Raw genomic sequence first — 26,895 nt, 5'->3', positions numbered from 1 at the left:
CTTTGTGATCATATCAATCCATTCCAATAGTAAATATTTGAAACTGACCCAGAACCTATAGAAGACTAGTGTTATGTCTGAAAAAGTTTAGCTCAATACTAAGATGCCATTTTCATCTCTCTAAATGTATAAAACCTAGCCAACACCAACCTTGCACAAAATCCCTGCTCACACCTCATCACTTCCTACTGTGCCCACTCCTGTATAACACTGGCTTGCATCTTTCAATCTATTCTCCCCAATCTTGAGGTCACCTGAATTCCTACACCCATCCAATTCTATTCATACATTACCTTAATGCCTGTACTCATTTTCAAATACCTCCACAGTAGCCTACGTCTCCCATCTTGGAACTCCTCGGCTTTCATCATTTCTAGTTTCATGAACTTACCGAAGTTTAATCAGCTCCAGATGGTAGCAGTATTGTCACACAGTATAGGCCCAAAGGTCAACAATTCTGTCCTAAACCTACTCACCAACATGTCTTGGCATCAGCTTTAGTTTAATAATACAGTATTCCTGTGAGGCACTTGGGATATTTTACCATTGCATTATAAACAATCAGTAGGAAAATATGACTTCACAATGACCAAAAACAGTGGAATTTTAGGTAAATTAAATAGCTCAAAACACTTGCTGCTCTCCACAGGCCAAGCTCTCAAATATTAATTTATAAAACTGATTTATTGTAGAACACGTCACCTCAACCCCAATATACTTTGGTCTACTATATAGGGAGTGGTGCAAAATATTTAAATGAAAAGCTTTGTACCTCTCAAATGGAAATTCACTACAAAGCTAATCTGCAATTAATGATTGCTTATAAATCCTTCATCTTGGTTGCTGCATTTAAATCCAGATCCTTCCAAACATTGTCAAAGCAACTTTTATTCAGAATACTGCTGGATTGCTTTGGCATTCTCTTGCCCAACTTACCAAAGTTATCAGAAAGTAGTGATCAGAGTATTATAGGTACCCAATGACTTCCTTTGATACAGGTACATATGAATAGGAAGTGTTGCCATGATGTTCAAACATATCCGCTATTTATACAAAATATCTCTAATATCTCTGCTTTAACAAAGTACCAATCTTGACATCACTGAACTTGCTTCCAAAATGGCTCATCTGAACTTGGTTGGAATGCGCTGATTGGAATCGAGGTGTAAGGTTCATCCCAGTCCTTATCAAAGGAGATTGGTTTAAACAACAATGTCTTTGAGGTGCAAGTTTTGGACCAAAAGAACTTCTGCCACCAGCTTTGTAACTGCAAATCTTAAGCTTTTGTTTAAAAAGTTACAAAATAATAATGCATTTATTTCCAAATATCAAGTTTGTATTTTTAATTTCCTTCTGCAAATGAAATTTAACATCACAAAGACCTGAGTATATATCCAAAAGAACAAGCACTGAGGCCCCACCCATCTCTGGAAGCCACCAATAGTAGTCCTCACCAAATCCTAACCCCTACCATTTCCCTAATCAAACTGACAGGCCCAAATAGTTCTCATGCCTACGGATGCCCCAAAATGGTACGTTTCTCGGCTTGGAGGAAAATTATAAAGGCAAACTGCACAAAAAGAAGCCTAGACTAAATAGCACAAAAAGAGAAAATTTGACTGAAGCCAGCAAAATAATTATATAAATTTTACTGCCATGATTTGATTTCCTTCCCTTTCTCCCCAAAGCAGAAGAAATGGCTCTGAATCTTTCACTTTACAAAATGGGAAAAAAAAAGGACAGCCAGGTGTTTAGGAAAGGATCACCATTTCCTGCTTAATGCAGATCAAACATTCAGAAACAGCAGCAAAAGGGCTTGCAGCGTTAATAATGAAGATTTCATAATAAATATTTGTCAAGGCAAGGAATCCACAAAATGCAGCCTTTTAAGATAGGCCAAAATAAATAAGCCTACCTCCGAGGGCTGAAGAGATCATCCATGGTGTAAACAAGTCCTTTCGGTTTAATTATATCCTCAGTCTGGCTACAGACCGCACCGAATGCAAAAGTCTCCCTTTTTCCTACTCTCTTTACTCAAAATGGTGGCACACGCAGTCTCTGAGAGACCTTAGAATGCTTTCACTGAGCTTGTGCTGTGACCTCAGCCTCCACGCAGAGCGTAAAAACTTCCCCTCAAAATGTCAGCACTGAGCATGTGCCATGACCCTGTCTCCCTCACATACAGAACAATCAATCTCTCCCTTTATGTTCTCTAAATAAGCATGCAGAACCAGCTCCCAGCTCCAGGGAGCTTTAGTGAGAACTGCTGAAAGAAAAGGGCCCTATCAAAGGGGGTACTGTGACAAACATCAAACCAAGATCAATTCAGATTTCGGTGGTCAGTTGGTAAATTATTGCCAAGATATTCACCAATAAAAGCTACACTCTAAACAGAAGCAATTATCCTCCAAAAATAAATTAGGCTCATCCATATGAAACCACTTCAAAAACAAGAAAACATTTCTCCAGTAATTTATTACTACAAAACAAGTGTTTCAATGATTATCTTCACTCCTTCCAAGAGGCAATGTCAAAAAACAATGTTCAAACTCATGACAGTGCACTCAATTAAAATTAATGCTTTACTGTTATTTCCATTCAACAAAAAATATCAAACCATTTTATATACACAAGAGCAACACACGCAAAATGCTGGGGGAACTCAGCAGGTCAGACAGCAACTCTGGAAATGAATAAACAGTCAACATTTTGGGCTGAGACTCTCCACAGGACTGGAAAGGAAAGGGGAAGCAGCCAAAATAAGGTGGTGTGGGGAGGGGAAGGAGTACAAGCTAGAAGGTGATAGGTGGGTGGGGGAGGGGGATGAATGAAGAAACTGGGAAGTGATAGGTGAAAAGGTAAAGGGCTACAGAAATGGGATTCTTATAGGAGAGGAAAATGTGGTGAACTACATAGACCTGTCTGGACACGCCCCCTTGCTGACTGCTCCTGTGGCTCCTCCCACGGACCCCGGTATAAAGGCGATTGGAGACACAACCCTGGCCTCAGTCTCCAGGATGTAGTGTGGTGGTCACTTGCTGTTTGTTCTTTCTTCCAGCCAATAAAAGCCTACCTTAACCCACGTCTCACAGTTATTGATGGTGCATCAGAAAATGAGTACAATTACAGGAAAAAGGGAATGAGCAGGGACAACAGAGGGAGGTGATAGGCATGTGAGGAGAAGAGAAAAGAGGGGAGCCACAATGGGGAATTCAAGAAGAGGGAAGGGGGGAGAATTACCATTTGGAAGATGCTCAGCACATCTCATTGGAACAACAAATGGTTGAAGAAATCAAAGTTCATGCCATCAAGTTGGAGTCTACCCAGATGGAATATGAGGTATTGCTCCTACTACTGAGAGAGGCCTCATTCTGGCAGTAGAGGCAGCCATGGACCAACATGTTGGAATGGGAATGGGGAGGAATGGAATTAAAATGGTCGGCCACCAGAAAATCCTGTTATTTTGTGGATAGAGAGAAGGCACTCAAAAAAGCAGTCCCCCATCTATGTTGGGTCACACCAATGTAGAGACGCCATATTGGAGCATCAGATACTGCAGACCCATGTTACCAATCTGTTTACCTAGCTCTCCAACCCCAGCCTTTCTCCATAATTCAACGTTTTTCCCTTTCTCAAAGCTATAGCCAATTTCCATATGACTGCTGTTCCTGAAACCATTTCCAACAGCCATTAAAATAATGCATTTTGTCCTGGGCTTTCTGGACTACAATTAATGCAGTCAAGAAGCTGTCAGCATTTTGCACCCTGACAATGCTTAATATCAAGCACTGCTCTGGATAACCACCCTTCATGGCTTTTAAAGTTTGAGTAAACTTCCATCTTCCTCCTCAGTTTTCAACACATTTGTGAAACACCAATTTGAATTTGATATCACACTAACTTCAAAGAGTTTGGTTTCTTCTGGTTCTGAAATACATAAGGATGAGTCAAAATCCATTTGGAAGGTGTTCAAATCATGTCATTGGAGAAGCACTTGCAGCATTAGTCCAGCTGGCTATTTTATTTAAGCACCTTTAACTTCCTCAAACGGTGAAGGAAATTCTGCTTGCCCTTGCTGATCCTCACCAATTGTTACAGGTGCACCACAGAAAACATTCTATCATAGCTTGGGAAGGCAACTGTTCTTCCAAGACCACAAGAAATTGCAGAGATTAATGGACACACTCAATCCTCCTGACAAAAACTGGCCTACTCTTCACAGACTCCATCTGCCCATTCACTGCCTCGGGAAGGCAGGTATCCCGGTCATTTTCTCTTCTCCCCTGTTCTAATGAGGAGCAACACAAAAGCTTGAAAAGACACACGAACAGGCTCAAGAATAGCTCTATTCCGCTATTATGACTCTTGTACTCACAATCCACCTCATCATAACCCTAGATTATCTGCACTACACTTCCACTGTAACGGTAATATTATATTTAGTGGCCACTTTATTAGGTACACTCTCTCGTTAATACAAATATCTACTGCAGACATGGACAGGAAGTTTAGTTGTGTTCAGACCAAGCATCAGAATGGAGAAGAAATATCATCTAACTGATTTTGTCCATGGAATTACAGCTGGTATCAGGCCGGGTGGTTTGAGTATCTCAGAAACTGCTGATCTCCAGGGATTTTCATGCACAACTGTCTCTAGAGTTTTCAGCGAATGTTATGAAGAACAAAAAACACCCATTGAGTGTCAGTTCTCTGGAGGAAAATGCCTTGTTAGTGAGAGAGGTCAGAGGAGAATGGCTAGACTTGTTCAATTCGACAGGAAGATGAAGACGACAGTAACTTAAATAACTATACACTGCCACAGTGGCAGAAGAATATACCAGTTAGTAGGTTAATAGACAATAGGTGCAGAAGTAGACCATTCGGCCCTACAAGCCTGCACCACCATTTTGAGATCATGGCTGACCATCTACTATCAATACCCAGTTCCTGCCTTGTCCCCATATCCCTTGATTCCCCTATCCATAAGATACCCATCTAGCTCCTTCTTGAAAGCATCCAGAGAATTGGCCTCCACTACCTTCCGAGGCAGTGCATTCCAGACACCCACAACTCTCTGGGAGAATAAGTTTTTCCTTAACTCTGTCCTAAATGACCTACCCCTTATTCTCAAACCATGCCCTCTGGTACTGGACTCTCCCAGCATCTGGAACATATTTCCTGCCTCTATCTTGTCCAATCCCTTAATAATCTTATATGTTTCAATCAGATCCCCTCTCAATCTCCTTAATTCCAGCGTGTACAAGCCCAGTCTCTCTAACCCCTCTGCGTAAGACAGTCCAGACATCCCACGAATTAACCTCGTGAATCTATGCTGCACTTCCTCTACAGCCAGGATGTCCTTCCTTAACCCTGGAGACCAAAACTGTACACAGTACTCCAGGTGTGGTCTCACCAGGGCTCTGTACAAATGCAAGAGGATTTCCTTGCTCTTGTACTAATCTGTTGGAGTTTTTTTGAGGGTGTAACAAGGATGTTAGACGAGGGTAAGCCAGTAGATGTTGTGTACCTAGATTTTCAGAAGGCATTCGATAAGGTGCCACATAGGAGATTGGTGAGTAAAATCAGAGCTCATGGCATTGGGGGCAGGGTTTCAACATGGATAGAAAACTGGTTGGCAGATAGAAAGCAAAGGGTAGCAGTGAATGGGTGTTTCTCAGACTGGCTGGAGGTGACTAGTGGGGTACCACAGGGCTCTGTATTGGGACCACAGCTCTTTACGATTTATGTCAATGATATAGATGAGGGCATTGAAAACTATATCAGCAAGTTTGCTGACGATACTAAACTGGGTGGCAGTGTGACATGCGAAGAGGACGTTAGGAGAATACAGGGAGACTTGGATAGGCTGAGTGAGTGGGCAGATACTTGGCAGATGTCATTCAATGTGAATAGATGTGAAGTTATCCACTTTGGAAGCTGGAACAAGAGGGCAGAGTATTGTCTGAACGGTGTCGAGTTAGGTAAGGGAGAAATGCAAAGAGACCTAGGAGTCCTAGTTCACCAGTCAATGAAGGTGAATGAGCAAGTGCAACAGGCAGTGAAGAGGGCAAATGGAATGTTGGCCTTTGTTACAAGGGGAATTGAATATAAGAGCAAGGATGTTCTTTTGCATTTGTACAGGGCCCTGGTGAGACCACACCTGGAATATTGTGTACAGTTTTGGTCTCCAGGTTTAAGGAAGGACATTCTGGCAATTGAGGAAGTGCAGCATAGATTCACTAGGTTGATTCCTGGGATGGCAGGGCTGTCTTACGCAGAGAGATTGGAGAGATTGGGCTTGTACACGCTGGAATTGAGGAGATTGAGAGGGGATTTGATTGAAACGTTTAAGATAATTAAAGGATTTGATAGGATTGAGGCAGGAAATATGTTCCAGATGTTGGGAGAGTCCAGTACCAGAGGGCATGGATTGAGAATAAGAGGTCAGTTATTTAAAACAGAGTTGAGGAAGAGCTTCTTCTCCCAGAGAGTTGTGGAGGTGTGGAATGCACTGCCTCGGAAGACGGTGGAGGCCAATTCTCTGGATGCTTTCAAGAAGGAGCTGGATAGATATCTGATGGATAGGGGAATCAAGGGATATGGGGACAAGGCAGGGACTGGGTATTGATAGTGAATGATCAGCCATGATCTCAGAATGGCGGTGCAGACTCAAGGTGCCGAATGGTCTACTTCTGCACCTATTGTCTATTGTACTCAATATCGTACTTTGTAATAAAGGCCAACATTCCATTAGCTTTCTTCACTGCCTGCTGCACTTGCTCATTCACCTTCAGTGACTGATGAACAAGGACTCCTAGATCTCTTTGTATTTCTCCCTTACCTAACTCTACACCGTTCAGATAATAATCTGCCTTCCTGCTCTTACTCCCAAAGTGGATAACCTCACACTTATTCACATTAAACACCATCTGCCAAGTATCTGCCCACTCACCCAGCCTATCCAAGTCACCCTGAATTCTCTTAAATTTGCCTAGGCTATAGTGGGTTGCTGGGTGGTATAGCTCGCAGACCTGAAAGGGCCTGTTCTGCACTGTATCACTAGACAAGTATACAAACACACTTGCTGGAGAAACTCAGCAGGTCAGGTAGCACCTACGGAGAGTAATAAACAGAAGCCAAGTCAGAAGCTAAGGGGAGGGAACGCAGAAATAACTCATTCCCCTCAGTGAACCTTCATATTCTGGTTCTTCCCCCTTCCTTTCCAGTTCTTAGTTAGAAACATTGATTATTTATTCCTCTCATTAGATGCTGCCTGTCCTGCTGAGTTCTTCCAGCACTTTTTGTGAGTATTGTTCTAGATTTCCAACATCTGCTGAATCTCCTGTGTTAGTAATTTAACAGCATGTCCGACTAAGCAAATGCACTCATTCCACTATTGGCAGGTCACACCTACCAAACTGAATAAAGCTTATAAAAAGAGATCATACAACTTATGAATTAAAGTAATAAAAGTAGAGACTTTGCATCTCAACTTCACAATGAGGAGTAAAAAAACTACCCAACAAAAATCAAAATAATGACTAAGGGTCTAACTTGACATCCATGACCATCACAACAGTCCAAAGTTTAATGCTTTAGGGGAAGATGTCACAGTCAAGGACTTTACAGTGTGTGGAGATTGGAAATATTAATTTTGAGTGGTAAGAAGATAAGGGGCAAAATGAAGTTTACAGTCACATCAGCAACTTACTTGACCCATACTCGCTCAGGAAGGGACATTCAATGCCAATGCCATGTTACAATGGACTCTTCATTTCATGTTCTTGATATTTATTGCTTATTCATTTATTATTACTTTGCTTGTTTTTTTCTTTCTATTTATATTTTAACAGTTTGTTCTCTTTTGGACATTGGTTGTTTGTCACTCTTGTGTGCGATTTTTCAATGATTCTATTGTGTTTGTATTTACCGTGAATGCCCACAAGAAAATGAACACCATGGTGGTACAGCATATGGTGATATAAATGTACTTCAAACTTTGAACAAGGGTTACTATTTTTCCTTATGGCTTGAGCTGCGCCCTGGTTAGTGAGAGAGCTGATTGGATAATATTCTTTCAATCAATAAAATATCAAGTTGATCTATTCACGTAATTTACATGTAACTATCCTCAACCCCACCAATTCTCTGGAGAAATCTCTGCATTCTGGTTCCTTTTTTTAAAAAAAGTCATCAATTTAAGTTCAAGTTTATCATCCTTCAACCATACACCTATATACAGATAAACAAGACATTGTTCCTTTGCAGCCAATTATAGTACAGAGTCACACATGAAACATATATAGGTAGCTGCAATACAGCACATACAGTCACAAAACAATATTAGCACAAGTCCCTCAGTGACATGACCTGAAGATTCACAAGTTGACATAAACTGTGAGGTTCACAATTATGTAAGACAGTATAATGTTACTGGCACTATTATTATAAAACAATCAATCAAATAAATATATGAAGCAGCAGCAATAAAAGATGAAAAGTACCAGTGCTTTTCTGAGTACATTAATACTGTTTGCTGTTTAACAGGCTATCATGGATCCTCAAATATCTTGAAGAACTTCATATCCTGATATAATAGTAGCAATAAATACTTGATATGCTCATTTAAGTTGCAGACAAAGTTTGCGGTGACAAAGGCTGGATTGTGGAGAGGGTCCAGAGGATGTTCACTAAAGTGATCCCAGGAATGAAAGGGTTAACTTATGAGAAGTGTTTGATGGCTCTGGTCCTGCATTCACTGGAGTTTAGAAGAATGAGGGGGATTTTATTGAAACTTATCAAATATTGAAAGACCAAGACAGAGTGGATGTGGAGAGTATGCTCCTTACAGTAGGCGAGTCTAGGGCAGTGAGCACAGTCTCAGATTGGATAGACATCCATCTGGAACTGAAAGGTGGAGGAATTTCTGTAGCCAGAAGGTGGTGGATCTGTGGAATTCATCTGGCATATTTAAAGCAGAGATCGATAGGTTCTTGATTACTAAGGGCATAAAAGGTTATGGGGAGAAGAATGGGGTTGAGAGGGATAATCAGCCATGATGGAAAGGTGGAGCAGACTCAATGGGCTGAATGGCCTAATTCTACTTCTATGCCTTATGGTTTTATGGAGCTTTAATGGTATCAAGAATTCAGCTAAAGTCAGCAATGCTAATGATGCTTTGGTCCTGTTACAGTGGGCTTTCATTATGTTCAATCCCATCTTTTTTCATAATTTCTAATATAAGCATTCTGGTTTCCATAGCTGAATAAGTTTGGAGATAACACTTCCATCCATGAATCTTAAGTGGCACCCTTGATAATTTAAAAATCAGTTTAGTCGGTTTTTGACATATTTGGTTTCTGAGGACCTTCCTTTACAGTTAAGTGAGCACTTGTTAGGTACCTCCTGCACCTATTAGAGTACCCACTGGCTGTATGTCTGTGGTCTTCTGCTGCTGTTACCATCCACTTCAAGGTTTAATATGTCATGCATTTGATGATATTCTTCTGCACAGCACTGTTGTAACACATGGTTATCTGAGTTACTGTTGCCTTCCTGTCAGCTTGAATTAGTCTGGCCATTCTCAAGGCTTCTCTCACTAAAAAGGCTTTCTCACCCACACAACCACCACTCACTGGGTGATTTTTACTTCTCACACCATTCTTTGTAAGCTCTAGAGACTATTATGCTTTCCAGGAGATCAGCAGTTTCTGAGATACTCAAACTACCCCATTTTATACAAACAATCACTCCAAGGTCAAAATCAAATTGCTTCTCCATTCTGATACTTGGTCGAAACAACAACTGAATCTTCAGACCATCTCTGCATTGAGTTGCTGCCACATGATTGAAAGATCAGATAATTATTCAGCCTCTGCACTCCATTCTGTCCTGCAAAATGATGGTTCATATGCCAGGATGCTGTTTATTGACTTCAGCTCTGCATTTAATATGATCATTCCTTAGAAGCTAGTGAGTGAACTGTCCTCGATGGGTCTCAACATCTCTCTCTGTTATTGGATATTAGACTTCTTGACAGCAAGGCCACAATCAGTCCATGTTGGCAGAAACATCTCTAGCTCCATCATGCTGAGCACCAGCGAACCTCTTCGCTCCCAGGCTGCATGCTCATCCTGCTGCTGACACAGGACTGCACTGCCAGATCTAATTTGAATCAAATCATCAAGCTCACTGATGGCACAACTGTGGTTGGCATCATCAACACTGACAATGAGATGGCATACAGCGAGGAAGTAGAGGGTCTGGTAGAATGGAGTGAACACAACAACATAGACAAGATCAAAGAGATGATTGTGGACTTTAGGAAGATTAACACTGACCACTCTGGGAGTTGGGAGTGCACATAACGGAAGATCTCACCTGGTGCCTCATCACCACCTTTTTGGTTAAGAAAGCACAGCAGTGTCTCCACTTCCTGAGGAGAATGAGGTGGGTGAGGCTCGCCCCCCCCCCCCCCAAGCCTATTCTGACCTATTTTTACAGGAACACTGTCAAGAGTACCCTGATCAGCTGCGTAACTGTCTGGTATGGGAACTGCAAGGCATCTGACCACAAGGCTCTGCAAAGGATTGCTAGGACTGCTGAAAGGATTATCGTGGTCTCTCTTCTGCCCATCAGAGATATTTACCAGAACTGCTGCTTACTCGGAGCCCTTAACACGGTCAATGATCCCTCTCATCTGTCCAACAAACTTTTGACTCCCTATCATCAGGCAGGAAGACAAGAACTGTTAGGATGGGAAACAGTTTTTTACCCTAGACCGGGGGTCGGCAACCCGCGGCTCCGGAGCCACATGTGGCTCTTTTACGTCTGTGCTGCAGCTCCCTGTTGCTTTGGGAAATAATTGGTTGTGGCGACCCTTTTCCTGGCACATCCGAACCGACTCACAATTAGATAGCCTACGGGGGTTTGCGAGCACAGAGCTTTGGAGCCTCTGCGCCATGGGGGGCAGGTTGAGGGAGGCTTAAAAGTGAGGCTGAAGATTTCGAATAAAGTTTTATCCTTCGACTGCAGTTACCGACTCCGTGTTGTAATTTTAGCGCTGCGTTTAGCACACCGCTACATGGTCAGTATTTAATTAAAATGTATTTTATGTTAGTTTGTTAGTTTTTGAAATGTAATTCTAAATTTGAAGATTATGGTGATCTTGTACAATCTAAATAAGACGTTGTGGCGACCCATTTCCTGACACATCCGAACCGGCTCACAATTAGCCAGCGTTCAGGCTAAGGGAGATAGCCTACGGGGGTTTGTGAGTACGTGTCTTTTGCAGCATCCGCGCCCATGGGGGGCGGGTTGAGGGAGGCTTAAAAGCAAGGCTGTTTAGTTCGAATAAAGCTATCTTGGACTGCAGTTTACTGACTGCGTGTAGCACACCGCTACAACGTGTTTTTATCGCTGGCTGTCCAGAGGGGAGGTGCTGAAACGCTTTGTCGCGTGTCTGGAAGAAGTGAAAACTTTCCTGGGCAGCAAAGGGCTCAACTTTCCTGAGCTGGAACAGCCAGAGTGGCTGGAAAAGCTACACTTCATGGTAGACATGACAGCGCACCTGAACACGCTGAACACAGCTCTTCAGGGGTAAGGACGTACAGCCCTGCACATGTTGGAGGATGTTTTGGCATTTGAGCGCAAGTTGACAGTGCTTGCCAGAGATTTACAGAAAGGCACATTGTCTCACTTCCCCAATTTGAGAGAGTTCAAACAAGGTCACGACATGATAAATTCGGAGTATTTACATTCTGCAATCATCGCAATGCAAACATCGTTTGGGAAACGCTTCTGTGAGTTCAGAGAGGAAAAAAAACACATTATCCTTCCCGGTCACTCCCCTAAGCATCGATCCATCTCTACTGAATACGACTGCATTGGCAGGTGTGAGTCAACCTGACCAAGTATGATAAATATTTTAATTGCCTATTATTTTACATATATTCATATGTTTTCATTGTTCAGTGAAATAGTCCTTTTATTTTTCAGGTTGACAGCTGGCTGACGTTATTTTTGGTTTGCTGCTGGCGGCAAATTTAAGTTTGGCGTTTTTCATAAATACAAGAAGGACTCAAATAGACGTTGAGTATTTTACTTAAAAGTAACCTTCAACCCAACGTCTTTTTTTCGGAGTTCAAAATGTTTTTGTTGCATGCAGAAATGTAATTTCGTTTTCTCTGCAGGAGTTCATCAATTTCATAAATGCAACACATTATAGTTTGTTTATACATAGCATAAAGGCAAAACAAAACGTTATATGCAGTGTTATTTCATTTTAAATGTCAAACGGGTTTTGCGGCTCCCAGTGTTTTCTTTTCTGTGGGAAACTGGTCCAAGTGGCTCTTTCAGTGGTAAAGGTTGCTGACCCCTGCCCTAGACCATGAGACTTCTGAACTCTTTGCCACCACCCAGGTCTCATCACATATGAAGCATCAGTGGCGTTATACACTTTAATCCTCCGTAACTTCCGCCACCTCCTACGTGATCCCACCACCAGCCACATCTTCCCCTCCCCTCCCCCACTCTCGGCTTTCCGCAGGGATCGCTCCCTACGCGACTCCCTTGTCCATTTATCCCCCCCCCATCCCTCCCCACCGACCTCCCTCTGAGCACTCATTCCTGCAAACGGAAGAAGTGCTACACCTGCCCCCGCACTTCTTCCCTCACCACCATCCCAGGCCCCAGACAGTCCTTTCAGGTGAGGCACCACTTCACCTGTGAGTCATCTGGGGTGATATACTGTAGCCAGTGCTCCCGATGTGGCCATTTGTACATTGGGGAGACCCGCCACAATCTGGGAGACCGTTTCGCTGAACACTGGTGCTCAGTCCAGCAGTGGTGGGATCTCCCTGTGGCCACACACTTCAATTCCACAGACCACTCCCACTCCGACATGTCTGTCCATGGCCTCCTCTACCGTCAAGATGAGGCCACACGCAGGTTGATGGAGCAATACCTTATCTCCCGCCTGGGTAGCCTTCTACCTGCCGGCGTGAACATTCGACTCACAGACCTCCGTTGATACCCCATGCCCCCCCCCCCACTTACCCCCCATCCCTATCTATTATTTCAGTCTGGTTCTCTTTCTCTCTTTTTTCCCCTCTCACTATAATATCCCCCCAGCCCTACCTTTCTTTCTCTTTTATTTCCCATAATAGCCCATTTCTCTCCAACCTATCACTTCCTAGCTCTCTACTTTATCCCTTCCCCCACTTCTTATCCCCCCTTGACCATCCCATGTTACTTCACTCCTGATGAAGGGTTTCGGCCCGAAACGTCGTCACTACCTCCTCCCATAGATGCTGTCTGGCTTGCTGAGTTCTGCAAGCATTTTGTGTTTTTATTTATTTCCAGCATCTGCAGATTCACTTGTGTTGACTTTACTGTTTAACTTGTGTTGTAAATGCATGTTATTATTTGTTAATTTTCTTGTGGTAATGCTACTTTATGTGTTGTTTGTGTGAGATATATATGAATTGTGTTGTGCACCATGGTCCAGAAGAACATTGTTTCATTTGGCTGTATACATGTACACAGTTGAGTGAACTTGAATATTTGCATTAACGAGCAGATACATCAAATGAAGTGGCCACTGAGTGTATATAGGGTTGTCGTAAATATTCTGTTCACTGGGAATTCATTTTCAAAATCTACTGAGCAGCCCTGCTCTTGCTCTTCTAGATAATAGAAATTGCAGGTTTGAAACCTGCTGCCCGAATAGCCTTGGTAAGTAACTGTAGTTAATTCTGGAGATTACACCCTCTGTAACGTTGCTACTCTGGTGAAAGTATTCATTCAGCATTTTTTTTTAAAGCCAAAAGTCTGGGAAAAGTGCATTATAGGGATTTACAATGCAAGTGGCACACTATTTGGCACACTAATGATTTCAAACATCAAGACAGATATCCCACAGGATCAATGATAACATAGCTAAGGCTTGTAACTCTCCATAGATGCTGCCTAACCTGCTGAGCTCCTCCAGCATTTTGTGTGAGTGTGCTCTGGATTTCCAACATTTGCAGAATCTCTTGTGTTAGTAATCTGACAGCATATCTGGATGACCAAATGCACTCATTGCACTATTGAAAGGTTACACATAAAGTTTATAAAAAGAAATGATGCAACCTGTGCATTAAGGTAATAAAAGTAGAGACTTTGCATCTCAATTTTGCAGTGAGAAGTTAAATAAAAAACTGCCCAACAAAAATGAAAATAATGGCTAAGGTCTAACTTGACATCTATAAACATCACAATAGTCTAAGCTTCAAAGCATGAGGAGAAGATGTCAAAGTCAAGGCCAAAGGACTTCACAGTAAGTGGAGATTGGAAATATTACTTCAGTGGTGAGAAGGTGAGCGGTAAAATGAAGGTCACAGCCACTTGCTTAAACCGTACTTGCTTCGGAAAGGACATTCAATGGCAATGCCATGTTATACTGGACACAATCAAAGACATTTCATCACATGTTCTCAATAAGCATTATTTATTTATTTATTTATTTATTTATTGTTTTGTTTGTTGTTTGATGACATAGCTAAGGTTTGTAAATTAACCATTCATAAATAAAGCAATATTTTATTGAATGGGGTGCCAACCCCTGCTGTAAGACCTTACAAGAAAACATAAGGTATGCTTGTTCCAGTCCAGTAGTCAAACTATCATAAATAATCAAACAGTAACTTCCAAAGTAGTGCAAAAAGTTGCAGAGCACATCCAAGCATCAAAATCCAATATTGTGGCGACCCATTTCCTAGCGTATCCGAACCGACTCACAATTAGATAGCCTACTGGGGTTTGCGAGCACAGAGCTTTGGAGCCTCTGCGCCATGGGGGGCCGGTTGACAGAGGCTTAAAAGTGAGGCTGAAGTTTTCGAATAAAGTTTTTTCCTTCGACTGCAGTTACCGACTCCGTGTCGTAATTTTAGCGCTGCGTGTAGCACACCGCTACAATATGTCATTTAAGTTGTGACATCAACAGCCAAAATGCACCAGAGTACATCTAAACAGTAGTCCTGACTCAAGCACTATTTAGAAATGGTTATGAATTTATGTCCTCATCACAGCGCCAATCATCTGCCACAGACCTACTGCATGCAGGTCCACTTTTATTCATCTTATAACAATCGAGAGTTTGAATAGTACTTAGGGTTTGTTTATGGACTGCATCAAGAGCAGTTGCCTCTGATTTGCAGCAATAAATCAACAGATTATCAATTTGTATTTCAATGCCAGCAATAAACCCACTGATAGCAAACACATCAAATTACATTTCCTAAAGCAAGAGGAGAGAGCAAGTAACTACAGAATAAATTATTCTAAACCATGCAAATTATTATAGATCTGAAGCATGTACTCAAAGCAGAAGAATAGAAGGGGAAAGATACAATTAAGACAAAAATTGGAGAGCTGAACAGCATTTCTGCCATAAACCATTTCACAAAATACAAGTCACACTGTTTATTCTGTAAGAGTTATTTCAGTAGAGCTTCTAGCAGCATCACTAAGGGATAAATTCTAATATTTAATTATGCATAATTGCTGTGATATATATATTTGTGTACAATGAACAGTGACAATACACTGCAATCTGTAGTTCATTTCAGACTCTTTTCCACGTGTTGCTTTAATTTCAAAGGATCTGGAGTACAAAAAAAAACATCTGGAAATATGTGTATTGCCATCAGCTCCTAATGGTAATTTCCAAATTGTACAAGAAACGGCTCCCAACTTCAAATGGAAAGAATTAACTTCGCTCTTCACATGCGTACAAAAGCATGTTGCAAGAAGCAATGAGTTAATTGGCCAATGAATGAATGAAAAAGGAATGATAATTCTCTTCAGAGACTGTCAGAAGGTATGTTATGTTCACTTTGGTTTAACATGTTTTCAAAGACCATCTGTGATAACTCTCTCATTAGTTGTCAATCTACATGACCTACCCAAATCTCAAGGCCAAGTTTGAATCCACAACTCTGTTCAAAGTTCAAAGCAAATATATTATTAAAGTACATTTATGCAACGTTATATGTCAATGATTTGGATGAAACTTGAACAAGTTTGCAGATGATATGAAGATACCTAAAGGAGTAGATAATATTGAAGAAGAAGGGTGTCTTCAGAGGGACGGAACGATTTTAGTAAAGCTCTGCTACTAAAGTGCTTGCATTGGTGTTAAACCTTTCATTGACTCTAAATTTTCCATGCTCTCTCATCGTCAGTGTCACAATTAAAGTTCTCAAATTATCATCCCAAATTTACTTTCATCCAAAGTAACAAATGCTTTTAAGTCCAAGCCTGGTGCTATATGCTCCTACCACCAACTTTACGCATGCTACTCTTCATCAGTTACTGTTTTGGCCTTTTATTTGTCAATAACTTGTTTAAACTGGACTGGTCAAAGAACACTGAGGCTGTCTACAAGAAGGGTCAGAGCCGTCTCTGCTTCCTGAGGAGACTGAAGTCCTTTCACATCTGCCGGATGATGCTGAGGATGTTCTACGAGGCTGTGGTGGCAGTGCTATCATGTTTGCTGTTGTGTGCTGGGGCAGCAGACTGAGGGTAACAGACACCAACAGAATCAACAAACTCATTCATAAGGCCAGTGATGTTGTGGGGGTGGAACTGGACTCTCTGATGGTGGTGTCTGAAAAGAGGATGCTGTCCAAGTTGCATGCCATCTTGGACAATGTCTCCCATCGACTCCATAATGTACTGGTTAGGCACAGGAGTACATTTAGCCAAAGACTCATTCCACTGAGATGCAACACTGAGCGTCACAGGAAGTCATTCCTGCCTGTGGCCATCAAACTTTACAACTCCTCCCTCGGTGTGTCAGACACCCTGAGCCAATAGGCTGGTCCTGGACTTATTTCCACTTGGAATAATTTACTTGTTATTATTTAATTATTTATGGTTTTATATTGCTATATTTCTACACTATTCTTGGTTGGTGCAACTGTAACAAAACCCAATTTCCCTCGGGATCAATAAAGTATGTCTGTCTGTAAAAAGCAGAAAAATCTCTTTAAAAGCAACATTATCTAATTGTCAATTATGCTGCTTGCTATGGATCACTGAACACGCAGCTAATACAACCTAGGCAATAAACTTGCATTCTATCCACAGGATTTAGAGAAGCAAATTTGTAGAAATATGGCAGATTATTGCAGGAAACATAAGCTTGTGTTTTGAACTTTCCACATATTAACTAGGAGTCCCATCCTATAAAAGGGCTGGATCGGAAAGCTTGTCACACGTGTTCCGGAAAGGTTCCATAATCAGTACATTGAAGTCCCTAGTAGATACTAGAACTCCCATTAGGGAATTAGACAGGGCAGGTGACAGAAGTTTGTGTAGGGGAACACTTTGCATCTAGTGATCATAATACAAATAGTTTCAAGATAATTATGCAAACATATAGCTCTGGTCCTTGTGTTGAGATTCTAAATTGGAAAAAGGCCAATTTTGATGGTATCAGAAAGGATCTGGCAAGTGTGGATTGGTAATACACACAAAATGCTGGAGGAACTCAGTAGGCCAGTTTGGAAAAGAGTAAACAGTCAACGTTTGAGTCGAAACCCTTCATCAGGATGACTTTCCAGTCCTGATGAAGGATTTCGACCTGAAATGTCAACTATTTACTCTTCTAGTGTATATTACTTTGATTCCCTGCATTTGCAGATTTTCTCTTAAGTGTGGATCGTTTTCTGACAGGTGTACTTGGTAAGTTGGAGACCTTCAAAAGTGAAATTTTGAGAGTACAGGGTTTGAATGTTCCTGCCCATAAAAAGTAAGGATGAGGGGATTAAGGAACCTTGGCTTTCAAGAGATATTGAGGTCCTAGTTAAAAAATAAAATAGGTGCATAGCAGGTATAGGCACACAGGAACAAACGAAATACTTGAGGAATGTAAGAAATGCATAACATTTAAAGAGGAAGTTAAAAAAAGAAATGAGGTTGCTCTAGCAGACAAGGTGGTAAAGGAGAATCCTAAGAGCTTCTACAGATATATTAAGAATACAAGGACAGCAAGGGAAGATCAGAGTGGTATTATGTGCATGGAGGCAAAAGAGATGGTCTTCAAAGGATTTTTTGAATATGTATTTACGTAGGAGTCTATAGAGGTGAGGCATGCAGCAGCGAGGTCATGGACCCCATACAGATTACAGAGGAGGAGTGTTTGCTGTCCTGAGGCAAAACAGGGTGGATAAATCCCGAAGGCCAGACAATGAGTTTACTTAGACCCTGTGGGAGGCCAGTGCAGATATTGCAGGGGTCCTAGCAGAGATATTTAATCATTCTTAGCCACGGGTTGGGAACCAAAGAACTGAATTGAATTGACTTTATTTCTTACATTCTTCACATACATGAAGAGTAAAAATCTTTACATTATGTCTCTGTATAAATGCAATCATAGTAATTTATAATAAATAGAACAGTCAATGTAACATAGAGTACGCTCAAGTCAGTGTGAGTAAATCAGTCTGACGGTCTGGTGGAGAAGCTGTCCTGGAGCCTGTCGGTCCTGGCTTTTATGCTGCAGTAACATTTCCTGGATGGTAGCAGCTGGAATAGATTGTGGTTGGGCCCTTTTTACACACCTGTCCTTGTAAATGTCCTGAATCGTGGGATGTGCACAACTATAGATGCGCTGGGCTGTCCGCACCACTCTCTGCAGAGTCCTGAGATTAAGGGAGGTACAGTTCCCATACTAGGCAGTGTTGCAGCCATTAGTCAAGATTCTCTCAATTGTGCCCCTGTAGAAAGCTTTTAGGATTTAGGGGCCCATACCAAACTTCTTCAACGGTCCGAGGTGAAAGAGGCACTGTTGTGCCTTTTTCACCACACAGCTGGTGTGTACAGGCCATGTGAGGTCCTCGGTGATGTGGATGCTAAGAAACTTAAAGCCACTGGATTGAAAAAAACTTAAAAGATTGAAAGATAGCTAATTTTGTTCTGTTGTTTAAGAAAGGTTTGAAGAATCAACTAGGAAATTTTAGGCCAGTGAGCCTGACATCAGTAGTAAAGTTATTCAAAGGGACCGGATCTATACAGTACTATGCAAAAGCCTTATGCACAAATATACAGCAAGGGTGCCTAAGACTTTAGCACAGCACTGTATTTGTCACTGTGGAGCCAAGGACAAGCTTGTCAGGCTGGCAGGAGCAAAAGATGTTAGGAATGGTGAGGTTGGAGTGCTGTGGGAAGGATGTGGAATAGATGATACAGGAGTGCCTGAAGCGGGGGGCTAGTGCAGGAGGACAGTATAATACATAAATTTACTACGGTACTGTGCAAAAGTCTAAGGCACCCTAGCTACATATAGGTGTACCCAAGGCTTTTGCACATTACTGCAAGTACTTTTAAAGACAAGGACTGATTAGGGATAGTCAATATGACTTTGTGCCTAGAAAGTCATGTCTAATCAATCTTTTTTCCTACAGGTTTTCCAACAAAAAGAACAAACAGTTTCAAGGAAGTTACCAAGAAAGTTGAAGATGGCAAGGCTGTGGATTTTGTCTACATGGGCTTTAGTAAGACCTTCGACAAAGTCCCGTATGAGAGGTTGGTCAAGAGGGTTTAATGACTGCCTTAATGACTACCTTCTGCTTGGTACTATGCAAGCTCTGCCGGATGGCTGTTATAATGTTCAGTCGCACAGTAGTTACTCCCTTCGACATTGATGAAATGCTTTGAGAGGTTGGTCATGACTAGAGAAATTTGAATAGTAAAGGATGGGAGAATTATGGAGGGTTGTGGTCCATTTGCAGGTCAATGGGATGAGGAAAATTAATGATTTGGTTGGACTAGATGGGCTGAAGGGCCTGATTCTGTGTTACAGGGTTCTAAGAATAATAGTAATAGGCATCCGTTAGTCACGTGAGACTACGGATTTGCGCCTTCGAAGGTTTTCCAGGGCGCAGGCCTGGGCAGGGTTGTATGGAAGACCGGCAGTTGCCCAAGCTGCAAGCCACCGATGTTGTCCAAGGGAAGGGCACCAGGACCCAAGCAGCTTGGCACCGGTGTCGTCACAGAACAATGTGTTGTTAAGTGCCTTCCTCAAAGACACAAACACACTGCCTCAGCTGAGGCTCGAACCAGTGACCTTCAGAGCACTAGACCGATGCCTTTATCCACTAGGCCATACGCCAAGACAACAGGGTTCTATGACCATAAATTTACAGCAAAGGGAGTAAATAATAGTGAAAAGAGCTTAAAATACACAATTAAAACAACAGATTAAGATTAGCTTTATATGTCACATATATATCAAAAATACATTATTTGTATCAACTATCAACACAGTTCAATAATGTGCTGGCAGCTACCTGCTGCTGGTACCAACATAGCATGTCCACCATTGTTCACAACTCAGGAACCAATAAGTGTTTGGAATGTAGGAGGAAACCAGAGCACCCAGAGGAAATCTATGCAGTCATAAGAAGAACTTTTGTTTGATTCTATAAATTTGTAGCAAAGATAGGCTGAAAATATCAAATAAAAACACAAATTGGGATACCTATTCAATAGATGCCTGCACTTACTCTCTCTTCACCTGTTATTTGTCCACCCTGGTTTGGGCTTCTAACAGCACATCAGTCACAAGCAGGTCCTTCCAAGACAGACATGTGTCAAACACAAAACAGTGAGAGATGGAAAAAGGCTTATTCTCCCTGGCATCCTTATACCCTCAGCTGCTCTTTATAATAGTTACTCCTATTCAGGAGTAAGCATGCCCAATATTTCCAAAGGTATTATCACCACCTGTCAGACCCTTGCTAGTTTAGCATGGGGTATGCTGAATTATTAATAATTTAGTTTTCCCTGGAGCATTGGAAGCTGACAGACAATCTTACAGAGGTTTATAAAATTATAAGATGGGGTATGTAGTCACAGTCTTTTTCCCAGTTCAAGGGAGTCTCAAACCAGAGGGCATGAGTTTAAGGGGAAAGGTAAAAGATTTAAAAGGGATCTGAGGATCATATTTTTTCTACACAGAAGGTGATGGGCATATGGTATGAGTTGCCAAGGTGCGATTAAAGTGCTTAAAAAGGCATTTGAACAGGCGCATGGATGGGAAAAGTTTGGAGGGATATGGGTCAAATGCAGATGAATTGGGCTGAAGAGTCTGTTTCTGTGCTGTATACGTACTTCTACGAGTCAATTAAAAAATTGTGTTTGGTAAAGAACACAAACTGCATTCAGGACCCAGAGACAAGCAATCACATAACCAAAAGATCCAAAACAAAGCTTTGCAGTACTGAATGGTGGACAATTAAATAGTGAAGAGGAGGGCTGATTCACAATTCACAACAATGGCAAGGATCATCACTCACAAACACTACAGAACAGAAAAGGCCCTTCAGCTCATCTAGTCTGTGCTGAAGCATTTATCTGCCTAGTCCTATCAATCTGCACCCAAATCACAACCCTCTATATCCCTCCTATCCATGTACCTATCCAAATTTCTCTCGAGTGTTGAAATCGACTCCTCATCCACCACTTGTGCTGGGAGCTCATTTCACACCATCACCACACTCTGAGTGAAGAAATTCCTCCTCATGCTCTCCTTAAACATTTCACTTTTCACCCTTAACCCATGCAGATATGGCAGCTTCAACTGGATGAAGATACATCACCATAGGCAGAAGCGAAGGAGGAAGGGTAGACACCACGCTATGCTGAAACACAGAGGAATGACACCTCCTTTACCCAGCATCCTGTTAACAAGTGTGCAGTTGTTGGAGAATAAGATTGAGGATCCAAGCATAAGATTGCTGCATCGGAAGAAGATGAGGATTTGCTGTGTTTTGTGCTTCACAGAGACACGACTCACTCTGGACACTCCAGATATATCAATGACAAAAGGTGGGAGTCTGTGTATCACAATAAGCTCTGTGGTGGTCCAATGTTGCAGTTTTGCTATTCTCTTCGTTGCCCCAACCTGAAACATCTAATGATTAAGTGCTGCCTGTTCGACTTACTAAGAGAATTCTCCTCCGTGATCGCGACCACAGTTTACATACCATCAAAGTCAAACGGTAATGAAGCACTTGAGATATTGATTGCTGCCATAACCAAACAAGGAACAGTCCGCCCTGATGCATTTCAAATCACAGTCGGGACTTAAATTACACTTGTTTAAGAAATCTCTGCTCAGCTACCATCAACATATAACCTGCAGTACCAGGGATCTCAACATACTAGACCACTGCTATACTACAATAAGGAATGCCTATCATTTCATGCCCATACTGTATTTCGGGAAATCTGAACACTTGGCAGTCGTCCTCTGCCCTGCATACAGGCAAAGGCTAAAGAGAAAGGCTTTACACCCAAGGCTGTGAGGCTAAGCAAGCTCCAGTGCCACATTTAAGTTTGCTGATGACACAACTGTCATTAGCAGAATCCAAGTTGGTGACAAATCAGCATATAGGAGGGAGAATGAAAATCTGGCTGAATGGTGTCACAACAGCAACCCCTCACTCAATGTCAGCAAGGAACTGATTGTTGGCTTCAGGTGGAGAAACCAGAAGTTCATGAGCCAGTCCTCATTAGGGGATCAGAGGTGGAGAGGTAAGCAATTCTAAATTCCTTGGTGTTGTCATTTCAGAGGATCTGTCCTAGATCCAACATTTAAGTACAATTACAAAGAAAGCATGGTAGCATCTCCACTTCCTTAGAGGTTTACAAAGATTCTGCATGGCATCAGAAGCTTTGATAAACTTCTATAGATGTGTGGTGCAGAGTATCTTGACAGGTTGCCATCACAGGCTGGTATAGAAACACCAATGCCTATGAATGGAAAATCCTACAAAAAGTAATGGGTATGGCCCAGTCCATCACAGATAAAGCCCACCCTACCATTGAGAACATCTACATGGAGTGCTGTCAAGGATCCCTACCACGCAGGCCATACTTTCTTCTCACTGCTGCCACCAGGAAGAAGGTACAGGAGCCTCAAGACCCACACCACCAGGTTCAGGAACAGTTACTACCCCTCAACCATCAGGCTCCTGAACCAGAGGGGAAAACTTCATTCATCCCATCACTGAACTGTTTCCACAATCTATGGAGTCACTTTCAAGAACATGTCATCTCGTGTTCTCAATATTCATTGCATATTTATTTATTACTTTTGTTTGTCTCTTTTGTATTTGCAGTTTGCTGTCTTTTGCACATTGGTTGTTTGTCCATCCTGTTCCATGCGGTCTTTCCTTGATTCTATTATGGTTCTTGGATTTACTGAGTATGCCTGCAAGGAAACAAATCTCAGTATTGCACATGGTGACATGCATGTACCTTAATAATAAATGTACTTTTTTTTTTGTACGTTCCAGGGAATAAAGTCCTAAGCTATTCAACCTTTCCCTACACCCCCTATCTTGATGTCATTGGCAAATCTGCAGATCCAGTTAACCATATTATCATCCCAATCATTAATATAAATAAAAAAACAATGGACCAAGCACCAATCTCTGCAGCACAGAACTAGTCACATCTTCCAGTCAGAGAGGCAATCATCTATAACCACTCTCTTCTGTAAAACCAATGTTTAATTAAATTTCCAGCTCATCTTGAAAGCCAAGTGAATGAGTGGGACCTTGTCGAAGGCCTTGCTGAAGCCCATGCAGACATCACCCACTGCCTTGCCTTCATCAGCTTTCCTGGTAACCTCCTTTAAAAATTCCATAAGACTGGGTAGACATGACTTACAAAGCTATATTGACTATCCCTAATCAACCCCTGTCTATCCAAATACTTTTATGTCTAGCCTCTCACAATACCTTCTAATAGCTTTCCCACTTACTGAAGTCAGGCTCACTGGTCTATAATTTCCCAGCTTATTCTTACAGTCTTTTTTAAACAACAGAACAACATTGGCTATCTCTCAATTCGTTGGCACCTCAACCGCAGCTAAGGATGTTTTACATACCTCTGAAATTTCCACAGGGTCCAAGGGGAACACTTGTCAGGTCCCGGAGATTATCCACCTTAATTTGCTTCAAGACAGCAAACACCACCTTCTCTGTAACCTGTATAGGGTCCATGACCTCACTGCTGCAGTGCCTCACCTCTATAGACTCTGTCCAACTCCCGAGTAAATACAAATGCAAAATATCCATTTAAAGCCTCCCTACCTCTTTTTGGTTCCACACATGGATTACCACTGTGATTTTTCAGAGGACCAATTTTGTCCCTAGCTATCCTTTTGCTCAATATACCTGTAGAAGCTCTGAGGATTCTCCTTCACCTTGTCTGCTAGAGCAACCCCATGTCTTCTTTTAGCCCTCCTGATTTCTCTGTTGAGCTCTCTTGCATTTCTTATACTCAAGTACCTCATATATACTCAAGTACCTCAAAGACAGACTTCCTCTGTCCTCCTTTGCACGTTTTTTTTTGTCAGTCTTTGTGTGTAGTTTTTCCAATGATTATATTGTATTGCTTTTTCCAAAGTGAATGCCTGTAAGAAAATTATTCTCAGGGCAGTATATGGTGACATAGAGCATAGATACTTTAAGAAGTTACTTCGAACTTCTTTGAGTTCCCAGCATCAGAAGTAGTTTAAAGACAGTTTTGAATTGTTCTACAAAACATCATGAGCACACCATTTTAAGTAAAAGTTTTGGGGCGAGACAACATCTTGACAATAGTACTGAAATCCTGAGCTTCAAATCTAATGTGTCTTTAGATTGGCAGCTGCAGCACAATACAAAACTGGCAGCTAACCAACAAAGCAGAGATTGTCCAGGTACACTTAGTTCACAAAAAGCAGGATAAATTCAATCTGTCTGACGACCAGGCTACATTCGATCATCGTAAAATTACAGAGGGTGCCATTCAGAGTTCTATCATGGAACATTTACTCACTGATAACCTGCCCTTCTATGTCCGGCTGAGGTTACAACAGGACTTCTTGGCTCAATAATCCAACCAAGCCTTATTCTAAATATGGTCCAAGAGAGCTGAATTCAAGATTGTTTGAAGTCATTTCCAGTACACATGTGTAAAGGAGAATGGAATAATTGCTACTCTGGATCTGATGCAGCACGAGAAAGCACAATAAGAATAAGAACATCAAAATTTTTAATAATACAATAAATACATACATAAAATGGCTTAAATACATAGAATGATTGTATTTCCATAAAGTGACGCTGGGTACAGGAGTTATTTATTGAGATACTGTGCAGTATAGGCCCTTCTAACCCTTCGAGCCATGACACCCAGCAATTATCACAGAACAATTTACAATGACCAAGTACCCGACCAATTGATATGTCTTTGGACTGTGGAAAACAACTGCAGCACCCAGAGAAAACCCACGCAGAGAATGTACAAACTCCATTCAAGCAGTGGTCGCCTGTACTGTAATGTGCTGTGCTAACCCAGGCATGGGCAAACTACAGCCCGGGGGCCATATGCAACCCGTTAAGCTTTTTAATCCAGCCCGCAGAACTTGATGAAATTATATTAATAAACCTTGTTAACGTTTTTTCCCCGCAATTCTGGCATTTTCCCAATAGATGACGCACTCTATATACATTGACCTTTGTTGAGGTGCAGCGTATTACTCCACATTTGCGCTTTACTCTTTGTTCGGCTCGACCTATTTGTGTGAACAGGCGTTCAGCGTCATGAACATCAACAAAGCCAGCCACAGATCCAAGTTAACTGACCAACACCTCAGATCCATCCTGAGAATCGCCACAACAAAACTAAATCCAGACTTTGATGCGCTGGCTAAAAAGGGAGACCAACAACACGGTTCCCACTGAAATTAAAAATAAGTTCCTTCATTGTGTTATGTAAAAAATGCATTTGAAAATATTTTTTTCAATAAGCCTTACATGTTACATGTCATTTCTGTTAAGTGATGGACATGAGTAGTGCGCAGGTGCACGTACGTTCTCAAAATAAAAAATGCGCTCCAGATCAAATAATGCGCTCCGCATACTGGCGCGCTGTCACTGTTTTGTCCTTGTGCTGGTCGTTGTTGAGTTTTGGCACAGGGGACAATTGAATAAGAAGGAGCAGGACAAGTAGACCTGCATCTCCTACCGTTTTTAAAATAAAGACAGGCAGGAGGAGAGTGATGATGATAATATCTTGAAGGATAGCAGAATTTTCAGTGCTTTAAAATAATAACTGTTACTATTAAAAAAAGCTGTATTTTATTCATTTAATTTTCAGTGTTTTAAAAGTCATTTCAATAAATAGGACTTCATGGACTTCATGGGACTTCAAAGACAGATATTTTGTTGTAATGCATTTGTTCATTTTCAATTGAAATTAAAGCACATGTTTTCTACATATCCCATGATATTTTATTTTCTCTTATGAGGTGTATTACCAAAACACTCCGTCCATCTGCTCCTGGTCCGGCCCCCCTGTCAAATTTTAGAACCCTTTGTGGCCCACAAGTCAAAAAGTTTGCCCACCCCTGTGCTAACCACTATGCTACTGTGCTGCCCCTAAAATTTTGGTGGTTGGTGGGGTGGAGGAGTGGGATAGTGGGTGAAGGTAATGATCAGCCTTACTACTTCCAGAAATGAGGCAAAAATGAATGCCCTTAAACGGAAAGAAAGCATTTGACTGTGTGTATGGCTTTAAGACAATCTGGTAACAGAAGCATCATGAGGATGGAGATCACTGGAGTTGTATATTCCATTGAGTTTGCTGGGGAGCACTCCACCCTCTATCCTAGAAATTCACCTTGGAGCTCCTCAAGTCCCAACCCAAGCCCTCATCAAATTCTTTAATTTCGATATATGATCACAAGTAAGAAAGTTCATTTATTCTTTCAACAGGTTCCACTCCAGTTCCATATTAATAGAAAATCAATCCACAACACACAGAAGCCGAATTAAGCCATTTGGGTCATTA

The 26,895-nt window shown here is 41.6% G+C and overlaps 1 protein-coding gene across 4 annotated transcripts in view; it reads right to left on the bottom strand.

The window, feature by feature from the left end:
* Nucleotides 1–26,895, bottom strand: part of rerea (arginine-glutamic acid dipeptide (RE) repeats a) — a 619,674-nt gene that overhangs the window by 243,755 nt on the left and 349,024 nt on the right. Inside the window, exon 1 of one of the 4 annotated variants that reach the window (XM_059952299.1) lies at nucleotides 1,916–2,074. The exons of the other annotated variants lie outside the window; for them this stretch is intronic. Coding sequence (XP_059808282.1) covers nucleotides 1,916–1,941 — 26 coding nt within the window. The 5' untranslated portion in view covers nucleotides 1,942–2,074. Of the gene's footprint in view, nucleotides 1–1,915; nucleotides 2,075–26,895 lie in introns of those variants that run through there. 4 annotated transcript variants of the gene reach the window in all.

The sequence above is a fragment of the Hypanus sabinus genome, chromosome 27 (assembly GCF_030144855.1).
Source record: "Hypanus sabinus isolate sHypSab1 chromosome 27, sHypSab1.hap1, whole genome shotgun sequence".
Classification (NCBI taxonomy): Eukaryota; Metazoa; Chordata; class Chondrichthyes; order Myliobatiformes; family Dasyatidae; genus Hypanus; species Hypanus sabinus.
This window is presented reverse-complemented; position numbering and strand designations above follow the sequence as displayed.